Source organism: Mustela nivalis (genome assembly GCF_964662115.1).
Source record: "Mustela nivalis genome assembly, chromosome: 13".
NCBI classification, from domain to species: Eukaryota; Metazoa; Chordata; class Mammalia; order Carnivora; family Mustelidae; genus Mustela; species Mustela nivalis.
Window position 1 is genome coordinate 57,808,910 of NC_139032.1, and position 11,572 is coordinate 57,820,481.

At 45.4% G+C, this 11,572-nt stretch overlaps 1 protein-coding gene and 1 long non-coding RNA gene across 2 annotated transcripts in view; both read left to right on the forward strand.

Annotated features, from left to right (window-relative positions):
• LOC309846075 overlaps positions 1-11,572 on the forward strand; it is a 277,012-nt gene that overhangs the window by 238,249 nt on the left and 27,191 nt on the right. The gene's annotated exons all lie outside the window — the stretch shown is intronic.
• Positions 393-11,474, forward strand: SPATA31G1 (SPATA31 subfamily G member 1). Its single transcript, XM_082694654.1, has 2 exons — positions 393-3,282; positions 3,645-11,474. The coding sequence occupies exons 1-2, from the start codon at positions 3,052-3,054 to the stop codon at positions 7,059-7,061; spliced, it is 3,648 nt and encodes a 1,215-aa protein (XP_082550780.1). The 5' UTR covers positions 393-3,051; the 3' UTR covers positions 7,062-11,474.

Genomic DNA, 11,572 nt, shown 5'->3' on the forward strand with positions numbered 1-11,572 from the left:
AATACAAGTACAAGTAAAAATGGACACATATAAGCAAACAAAATCACAGGCACAATAGATAAACTGCAACTAGCCTTAGCTTTGGCATCAATGATGAGAATATGGAGAGAACCATGGTGAAGGGGAGCCACTGCTACTTGGCTCTAAATGGTCTTTACTTAGGGGTGCCTGGGTGGCTCAGTGGGTTAAGACTCTGCCTTTGGCTCAGGTCATGACCTCAGGGTCCTGGGATTGAGCCCTGCATCCAGCTTCCAGTTCAGTGGGGAACCTGCTTCCCTCTCTCCCTGCCTGCCTCTCTGCCTACTTGTGATCTCTCTCTCTATCAAATAAATAAATAAATATATATATATTTTTTTTAGATTATTTATTTGTTTATCAGAGAGAGAGAGGGAGAGCGAGCACAGGCAGACAGAATGGCAGGCAGAGGCAGAGGGAGAAGCAGGCTCCCTGCTGAGCAAGGAGCCCAATGTGGGACTCGATCCCAGGACGCTGGAATCATGACCTGAGCCGAAGGCAGCTGCTTAACCAACTGAGCCACCCAGGCGTCCCAATAAATAAATAATCTTTAAAAAAAAAAAAAAAAAAAAAAAAAGGTCTTTACTTAGTGGAAATGAGTGTCTACTGCTGCCAGATTTTAAACTTGAAATACTGATTATTATGTACAATCTGCTAGTAGTTTTATAGTGTTGGCTACTCCAGTTTTTAATGCTGGCCACATTGAACCAAATGGTACATATCAGTACATAATTTTTAAGCCCTTTTGTGGTTTCAGCTGCTATATATATGCTGCTAGCTGTCAAATTTTACATCTCCACCATAGACTGCTCTTCCAAGCTTCAGATCCATGTATCTAATTGCCTCCTGCCCAGTTTTTCCTTGTCACAAAAACCTCACATTTGAATGTCTAAATGGAGCCCATTACCCTCCCCCAACCCTAACTTGGTTCCCAGGTCTGTGTTCTCTATTTCAGAAAAATGGCACTAATAGGGACGCCTGAGTGTCTCAGTCAGTTAAGCACCTGCCTTCAGTTCAGGTCATGATCCCAGGGTCCTGGGGGATAGAACCTGACATCGGGCTCCCTTCCGACATCGGGCTCCCTGCTCAGTGGGGAGCCTGCTTCTCCCTCTTCTGCTGGGGCTCCCCCTGCTTGTGCTTCTCTCTCACTCTGACAAATAAATAAAATCTTAAAGAAAAATGGCACTAATATACACACCAAGCCTCCTGAGTTAGGAACCCTAGAGTCATTCTCAACTCCCACTCTCCTCCACTCCATGCCATTGGTAATGAAGTCTAAACCAACTGTATCTTTGGAATTGTACTTGAATTCATCATTGTCTCACTCACTGCCTTGGTTTAGGCCTCATCTAAACTAAACTAAAGCAAGAGTTCCTTAATTAATCTCTCCTCAATCTCTTTGCCCTCAATAGAGCCAGTGTTCTTTCTAAGACACAAAACTTGATCTTGTCACTTTCATGCTCAAAATTTTTCAATGATTTTCCATCCTCTTCAGGATAAATTTCAGTTTCTCAGACTGAAATTGAGGGGCCTTGGTGATCCTGTCTTTCCAGGTCCATCTTTTACTGCTTCTCCAACCCCCATACATTGAAATACCTGCAATTTCCCCAATGGTACATGCTTTCTCTGCCCTAGCACCTTTAGACAGGCTGTTTCTCCTATGTGAATTGTCCTTCTCTTGCTCCCTATACTTTCATTTTCTTGGCTCCTCAAAACAAGCATTAATCATCTCATCTGGGAAGCAGCCCCTGGCAAGAAACCCCAGGCTAATTAGATACCTTCCTCTAACCCCATAGTACCCTGTGTATATTTCTATTTTAACTGTCTATTACTTGACTGTTTTCCCCCCACTGAAATGGGACCTACTTTAGTGCAGAGACTGTCTTATTTCTATCTCCTCAAGCCTGAGACAGTATCTGATCCATAGTAGGCAATCAATAAGTATGTTGAAAGAGTGAATGAATAAATAAATCTAGTCCAACTCATGATATCTAGGGGAGAAATCCTTCTTGTCTGAAATCACAGAGCTTATTAGTGACAGAGTTAGGAAACCCAAATCTTAATTTCAGCTCAGTGCTTTCTATCAGACTAAGAGGCCCTTTGATGGGGGTGGGATGAGGAGAGAGGCATTAAATTGTACCTTGAAGGTGGGGATTGAAGTTTGGCCCTGAAAGGAAGAGTCCATTTGGAACAGAGTGGTGGTTTTAGGATAAAGAGGGGCAAATGAAGACAAATGGTCAAGCATATTTGATTTGTATTCACATACACGCTTGCCAAAAAGTTCTTAACCAACTTAAAGTCAAATAAAACATTTCACAGCTGACACAAGATTTTAAAAGGGGGTAGGGTGGGAACAGAGTCCTTATATTAAAGATGGAACAAGGCTTATAATTAAAAACCTTAAAAAAGTAATTTTTAAAAGATTTATTTTAGAAAGAGAGCACACACGCACACGCGTGCACAGAAGAAGGGGCAGAGGGAGAGGGAGAGGGAGAGAAGCAGACTCCCCAGTGAGTGCAGAGCTCCATGCAGGGCTTGATTTCAGGGCCCTGATATCATGACCCGAACTGAAACCAAGAATCAGCCACTCAAATCAACTGAGCCACCCAGGTGCCCCAAAAGAGATTCTTAGCATATACTATGTTCTATCCTAATCATATGAGTTTGTTCATTTAATCCTCACAACAATTCTATATGGTAATATCACCCCCATTTGACAGGTGAGAGAACTGAAGCACTAGAAGATTAAGCAGTTTGATTTCATAGACAGGAAGTAGCAGCACCAGGATTTGAATAAAGCAGTTTGATGCTAGAATCCACGTTCTTAATGACAATGTCTGAAGCATAAATCTGGCTCTGGCAATCAAGACAAAAGGTATCACTAAGGTTTCACTGTTATGAAATATTAGTTGCCTGACAAGAGGCAATGTTTTGGCTCTAAATTCAGGGAAAAGGCTGTTAGGCATGTGGGGGATGGGAGTTCTTTGTTCTGTGATGCAGTGATGACCTCGGTAAACTGCCACTAGGCTGAGGAAAATGAAATGGCTGTTAGAAAGCCTGCTTGGGGCTGAAGGGGACATGGAGCTTCTCTGGAGCCAGTTGACCCATGCCCTGGCCTGTAGACACTGTGGCAGCAGCTGCCTCCAGAGTCCAGGGAATCTGGTGACACTACTCCTGTTCATGATTTGGCAGATCCGGAGGTGGTGGCAGCTTGGGAGGTGGCGACAGCTTCAACCCTGGTACTCTGGGGACATGATGCAAGGCACGGTGGGTGACATGGATGTGCAGCTGGGTGAATGACTCTTGATATTACATGTTGAGTTCAGGCAAAAAAAATTACTGACATGGAAGGACTTTAAGTCTTAAATGTGAGGCCGGATGAGTGACCATGGATACCAGATTTAAAGACAGGTGAATGATCACTGACCCTAGATATAGTTACGGTAGGGAATGCTGATCTCTAAATATGATCTAGGACATGGCCCAGGTGGGTAAGTGACTACTGACCACAGACATGGGGGCCAGGTGAGTAACTTCCTTCTGGATGTGGAACAGAGATTAAGGGCTTTATGACACACCTTGTGTCTCTGAAAGGTTTCATGCCTGAAGTATCTTTCTCCACTCCCCAGGGCCTACCACTTCTGTACAATGTGGTTTTCTTTGATCACCTGTGGAAGCAGAAGTCAGAGGATGAAGAGGAGGAGGAGGAAGAAGAGGAGACATCTCTGGATCCACTGAAGCCATATTCATTTCCCAAAGAAGCTTCCACTAGAGAGCAAGCCATCACAGCCCCATCTCAACCATCCTGTGGTTCTGAGGACCTCCACAAAGCTGTAAGGACACCAAATGAAGTACAAACACAGAGCCCAAGCTCTTCCAGATCCTTCCCCACCTTTCAGATCCTGACCAACCTGCCTGTGAGGCACAAAACAGAATCAGGAAGCTATCTACGTCAGAGAAAAAGCCAGCTCTTCTGGGGTCTCCCCTCTCTGCACAGTGAGTCCTTGGAAACCATCTTCCTGAGCTCAAGTGGCCCCTCTCCCCTGAAGTTGTCTGTTGGTCCCTTTGTCTTCTTCAACAAGCTTGCCTTCGTGGCTAGGTCCAATCTGCAGCTTCCCCAGTATTGCTCCCCAGTTCAGCCTCCTACCCATAAAATCCACATTACGGAAGATCTAGAAGGGATAGCCCTTGATCCTCAGCAACTTCCTCCTCCTTCCCCTTCTGTCCCATCACTACCCTTCCATCTTAAGTCCTTTCCCACGGACCACCAGGGAGTCCTATGTGGTGCTAAGGCATATACACAGTGGCTTATGCAGCAGAAAGAGGTCCCTTGGATCTCTAAGGATCAACCCCTGTACCTACAGCCTGAACGCCAAAGAACCAGACCTTCTAAGCTCTCCCTCTTATCTGAGGTCTGGTGGGATGTGCCACCGGATCCCAGCATCCAACAACACATCCTAGATTCACTCTCTGACTCTCCACTGTATCCTCCTAGCCTTCTGGGAGTCCTGACAAGGCTTGAGGCCCCACAGAGGACAATGGGACAAAATGAGGACACCACGGCCACTAAGCCTGTAATGCCAGCTCTCAGCACAAATCTGGCTTCCCTTTCAGAACTCCAGGAAGTCACCCCTATAGAAGGCTTGCCTACAGCTAAGGCCCTCTGGGAAACCACAAGGCAAAGAAAGTATCCTCAAATCTCTGAGCCTTCAATCCTGGTCCATTGCCAATCTGTAGACCCCATGAGAGAGACACAAGAAACCAGCCCCCTGGGAGTTCCACCTGGATATAAAACTCAGTGGAGAACCACAGGACATAAAGGGAGTTCTCAAGCCTTTGAGCCTTCAATACCAGCTCCCTGCCAAGTCCGAGATGCTCTGTCAGAACTCCATAAAGTCATCCCTGAAGGAGGACCTTCTGCACCAAAGAACTTCTGGGAAACCATGAGTCACAGAGAGAGCCCTCAGACCTCTAGGTCTCCAATGCCATGCCTTTGCTCTCCCCCAGGGCCCCTGCAAGAACTCCAGGGAGAAAGTTCTCTGGAAGGTCCATCTAGGTATAAGCCCCAGTGGGGACACAGAGAAAATTCAGGAAACCCATGGGCCTTTAGGCCCCCAGCCCTGGACCTCAACCCAGCACTCTATTCAACCAGCCCTGTATATGTCCCACCAAGATCTGAGACTTCGTGGAATGGTAGGGAGAGTAGAGAAAATCTCTGGGTTTCTGTAGACCCCATTTCTTCTCCCAGGCTTCCTCTATCTTCCTTGCTGGTATCCCTAGGAATGAGTTCCCAGGGAATTGTGTCTGAGTCCAAAGCTCTGGAAGGGCAGAGAGAGAACCTCTGGACCTCTGAGTCCCCAGCCCCTGACCACAGCCCATTTCTAGCTTCCATTCTGGAACTTCACAGACTCAATCCTATGGGAGGCCTCACCAGATCAGAAGCTGCATGGAGGGACATTGAGCATTCTAGGAATTCCTGGGCTTCTGAACCTCCATCTCTGGCCCTCAGCCCATCCCCAGCTCTTAAATTTGAGCCCCTCAGAGCTAGCCCCATGGGGGTCCTGTTTGATTCTGAGGATAGATGTGGGGATATAAAAAGGAGAAAGAACTCCTGGGCCTCGGAGCTCCCAGCTTGCAGCTTACCCCAAGACCCACGTGGAGCCAGATCCTTGGGAGCCCTGACTGACTCTGAGCCTACTGGGAGGAACAAGCAGCAGAAAGAAACCTCTTGTGTTCCCGGGTCCCCACTATGGGGCCCCAGCCCACCTTCAAACTCTAAATCAAAGTCTCACATAAGTGAGCCTCCTGGAGACCAACATACCTGTAAGCCAAAGGGGGAAACAGTGGAGCAGAGAGACAACTGCTGGGCCACTGAGCTCCCAACCCCAACCTCCAGCTCTCTCTCTGCCCCTCCTCCAGATCCATATATTGACTCTGACTTTGTGTGGAGGAATGTGCAACCAAAAGGGATCCCCCAGGGCTCTAGTCCTCCAGCAGTGGATCTCCTGCAGCCAAAACGCTGGCCTGCCACTTTAGCTAAAGCTCTGAAGATTGAGCCCAACCAGCCTGACCTACCCAAGAGAGAACTGTTTCCAGGGACTAAGGCAGAGATTCCATCCTTCCAGGGAGAGGCTGTCCCAGAGGTGACCCCTAACTCTAGGATCCAGGCCTGGCACTGGAGTAGAGAATTGGAACTCAGGCTGAAAAAACTACAGCAGAGCCCTGCTTCCAGATCCCCTGACCCAAGTCAATCGTTTGGCAGCAACTCTGTGCTGAGCTCCACAACTCAAGGCTCCTGGAGACACTCTTCCTGCCCCCCACAGCTGAATCGTCCCTCTAATTTATGCCCCCACTCTTCAAGCTGTCATCCCTCCAAAATTCACAGCCCAGATCAGCCTGTCCAGATCTCCCACTGTTACCATTCACACTCTTCTTCCCAGCCACAGCCACAAGGGTCTGGCAGGGCCGAACAAAGGTCTCAGACAGAGGAAAGAATGAAGATGAAGATAGTAGCTGAGGTCTTATGCCAGGGGCCATGTGTTTGCATGGAGACTGGTGAAAACTGCTCAGACCTAAGCAAGTCCTCAAACCCTGAGGTTCCTGCCTCAGGTAACAAGGCTTCAGCCCCATCTTCAGCCAAAAAGAGAGGGAGTCCCAGGAAACCCAAAGCAGGAGACCACAGAAGAGGGGATGCAAGACTGGAGTCATCCACAGTTACACGGAAAAGCCACCCAGCCCAGGCAAGACGACCAGTAGAAGCCCCTGTAAGCAGACTTTTCCAAAGACCTCAGCACCAAGACCATAACTCTCAACACATTGCTCTTCCTCACCACTTTCACTCTAAGGCTGCAGGTCCCCAAATTCAGCGAGGAGCCGGGCTGGGAGCTGGTCACATCCTGACCCCTCAACACTCTAAGCACTGCCCTTGGGCCCACATGGAAAAGCATTTCTCCTCCCCTACACCTCAGATTCCCCTTACCAAGGGTCTCCAAAGAATGTTAGCCAAGTTTCTGGTCACCCATGGCCCCTGCCAACCAAAACCATAAAAGGAAAGGCTGGTAGTACTGGCACCCAATACCCTAAAATTTGAAGCCAAACCAGTTGTGGGATGGGGAGAGGAAATCCTAATAAACTAGGTTAACTAGACCAATCCCTCTCACGTCATCTTTGGAATCTGTGGTACTGAGAATTATCAGCTCCCTATTAGCTTCTGCTATAGCTGTACTACCTCAGGATCCAAGAAGTAGAGAACTCAGGATTTTGCAGGCTTAATTAACTTTTCAAACCCTTCAGATCATCAGCCTGGAGTCCACACTTCTCTGCGCTACAGGGGGAGACTGTAACGCCAGAAGAGTCCAATGCTACCCATGAAAAAAACTTCACAACAAGTGAACATTAGAAAAATACATCCATTCACATCAACACAACTGGTCTGAGTCTAGTCAGCTGTTCTTGATCCTCAATACAGTCCCCTTCTTCACCCACTTGACCCACAAGTTCTCTATACTTCTGACCATTTCTTTGATCATCTATCCCCAAGAACATAAAAATAAGCGCCTTTTTGTATGCTCAGTGACGATGGGGATTTTTTCTATAATTGCCTGTTCATAGCCTTTACCCATTTTTCTACTGCTGCCCAAACAAATTTACCACAAAACACAAATTTGTCAAAGGTCTGACATGTCCCATGGAGCTGAAATCAAGGTTGGCAGGGCTGCATTCATTTCTGTAGGCACTGAAAATTCATTCCTTGTCTTTCCCAGCTTCTAGAAGCTACCCACATTCTTCAGCTACTGGCTGTCTTCCTCCATCTTCAAAGCTAGCAAATCCAAGTTAAGTTCTTACCACTCTGCTTTCTTCTGCCTCCCTCTTCAACTTTTGTTTTGTTTTGTTTTTGTTTATTTGACAGAGAGAGAACACAAGTAGGCAGAGAGGCAGGCTGAAAGAGGAGGAAGCAGGCTCCCCGCTGAGCAGAGAGCCTGATTCGGGGCTCGATCCCAGGACCCTGAGATCATGACCTGAGCTGAAGGCAGAGGCTTTAACCCACTGAGCCACCCAGCCGCCCCTCCCTCTTCAACTTTTAAGGACACCTGTAATTACATTGGGTCTACCTGGATAATCCGAGATACTCTTCCTATCTTGAAGTCTAACCATTTTAAAGTCAGCAACCATTAATTTAAACTGCAATGTTTAATTCCTGTGCCAGATAAAAATAATATATTCATAGGTTCCAGGAATTAAGGTGTGGACCTCCTGGAAGGGCCTACCTACCACAGATATTATCCTATTATGCAGGCTACAAATATTTTCTCCCAATCTGTAGCTTAATTTCTAATTTTGTTTAAGGTGACTTTCACTGTACTAAGCTTGAAAGTTTTTATGTAATTAAGTAGACCAATTATTAAGATGATGATTTTTAAAATGTGCTCATATGTATTTTTAAAGATTTATTTTAGAGACAGACACAAGAATAGGGAGAGAGAAAAGGAGTCTTAAACAGACTCCTCACTGAATGCAGATACATGGCTCCATCTCGTAACACTGAGATCACAGCCTGAGCTGAAACCCAAGGGTCAGATGCTCAACAGACTACACCACTCTGGTACCACATAAAATTTGCTTGTATTTTTCTAAAATTCTACAATACACATTACTGCTTCTATAAAAACAAGAAGTTTTTAAAATGTGAATTGTCAAGGTGCCTGGCTGTTGGTAGAGGGTATAACTCTTGATCTCTAGGTGGGGAGTTTAACACCCACACTGGGCATGACTACTTCAAAAAAATTAAGTGAACGGTCTATGCACAATGCATATATGTCTGACAATATTATGTACACTTGGAAATTGAGTGAATTTTTTTTTTTTTGCCACAATTAAAAACGGGAGGAAAATAAGTGAATTGTCTAGCACTAAAATCTGTCACTTCCTGCCTAAACCGCCCAGAAAACCCACAACTTTAAAACGAACTTCATGGGGCACCTGGGTGGCTCAGTTGGTTAAGTGGCTGCCTTCCGCTCAGATCATGATTGTGGGGTCCTGGGATCGAGCCCCGCATCAGGCTCCCTGGTCAGCAGAGAGCCTGCTTCTCTCTCTCCCTCTGCCTGCCACTTTGCTTCCTTGTGCTCTGTCAAATAAAAAAGTAAGATCTTAAAAAAGAAAAATAAACTTCACTTGGGGAGGCACCTGGGTGGCTCAGCCGATTAAGCATCTCTTATTTTTAGCTCAGGTCATGATCTCGAGGTCATGGGATCAAGCCCTATGTCGGGCTCTGCAATCAACAGGAGTATGCCTGACTTACTCTCCCTTTCTGCCCCTACCCCACCACTGCATATGCGCACATGCACACATACTCTCTCTAAAACAAACAAATCTTTAAAAAAAAAAGTAGCAGGAAAAATAAAATAAAAAATAAATTTCACTTGGGGCCCCTGGCTCGCTCAGTCAGTAGAGCATGCAACTCTTGATCTTGGGGGTTAAGTTCAAGTCCCATGTTGGGTGTAGAGTACTTAAAATCTTTTTAAAAAATAAAGGTTCTATGAGGTTAAATCCACATTCCCAATCCACTGCTAAACTTTTCATTCCACAATATTCCCTCTATTCCATATATACAGTTGACAAAAAAGACAGTACATGCTGTTCCTCTGCCTCCTGTCACTCTTCTGTTCCAAAGCTTTATTTAGCCTAAACCTGTCCAGAGGGTCTTTCTCCAGAACTCACCACCTGCTGGCCAGGAGTGGAACTGAAGATATTTTTCCTCTTCCCAACTACTGCCCCGGCCTCCTAAATAATCTCAAAGCCACTGCAATTCTTTAATTTTTTTGGTTAATTTTAGGTAGGTTCCATGCTGACTATGGGGCTTGAACTCAATCCTGAGACCAAGAGTTGCATGCTCTACCAACTGAGCCAGTCAGGCACCCTGAACACAATGCAATTCTTAATTTCTACTTGTCACAGGGGGCATTTCATGAGTATGTGCCTATCTTTTTAAGCCCTTGGTGGAAAAGAGTAACAAACCATTAATATTTGGCTCAGTTCAGCTGAATTAACGACTGGCAGACCTGTGTTCTCATAGGCACTGTGACTAGACTTTCACGGCAACTTTTAAGATCAGTATCTTAAATCCAAATATATCTTAGGGTGCTGGGTAGTTCAATCGGTTAAGTATCTGACTCTTGATCTCCGCTCCAGTCTTATCTCAGGGTCATGAGTTCAAGCCCTGTGTTGGGCTCCATGCTGGGTGTGGAGCCTCCTTAAAAAAACAATAAAAACAAATATATCTTAAGATATTGGGTTTATAGTTTCATCTTTGCTTTTCCATCTGCAGTATACTGTTGGTCCTCTATAGTCTGTTTCATGCCATATTCCTGGTTAGAAATCCATCTCCAAACTGTAGCACCTATCCTATGAAAGAAGCAATTAGCTACAGTAAAATTATAAAATCCAATTTCTTTCTATGAACACTGGAAGGAAAAAATGGGGCTGCCTATATTTGCCTCTTGGTTTAGGTATGCAGGTGTCTGCATGTGCAAGCTGACAGTTCCTCACACTGCTTTGTACAGTTTGCAAAGCATTGTCAACCACTTTACTTATCAGAGACCCCAGAAGAATTAAGTGCCTTGTTCAAAGCTACACTGCTATAAGCTCCAGTGCCAAAACCAGAACCAGACCTCTCTCTCACTGTAAGTCTTGTTCCCTGGTTTTTCCTAAAGGATCTATAGAGCTCCATCTGTCTTCTACAAACACACTCTGTGTGACATGTAAAACAATCATTCCAACTCAAATTTCTCACATTATCAACCAGTATCTCTACATATTTTGCAAGAAAATACCACTTGTCTTCTAATCTGATCCTATAGCTTGATGCAGAGGCACCACCCAAATGTCTTTCCCCCAAATGATTGTCTTTGGCCCACAATGAAGTTAGGCTGCCAACCCAGTGATAAGCCATATATGACAGAATGATAATGTTCAAAGTGGAAATAAGACTGAAGGCTAGCCATCAGGACACATAAATGGTGGGAAAACCAGAAGAGGATGAAAGACAGAATGTGGCAGAGAACGAAACATGGAGAATGAGGGAAGAGTCAACTCAATCTCCAACGTCCAAAAATCTCTATTTCACAACACACCAAGTTCCATCAGCCAATAAAATTATCTTGTCCTTGCAGATTATCTATCTTTGTAATCCATACCAGTGACTGGTGTAAGTACTAGGAAGACCAGTAAAAAGCTGATTGGGGATTATTTTTTCTGCACCATACTCCTCTTTAGGTAAGGCATCACAGTACTGATACTAAGAGCATTAAATGATTATGTTGGTACCCATTGAACAAAAAGGATATTCTATACCTGGACATGGACAAGACTATGCAAGCAATCATCTGAACAGGGTGAGCAGAGGAGGATGTTAAGTTTAGGAAAAAAACACATCCAATACTAGAATTTTATATTAAGAAAAAAAACCCGGGGCGCCTGGGTGGCTCAGTGGGTTAAGCCACTGCCTTCGGCTCGGGTCATGATCTCAGGGTCCTGGGGTCGAGTCCTGCATCGGGCTCTC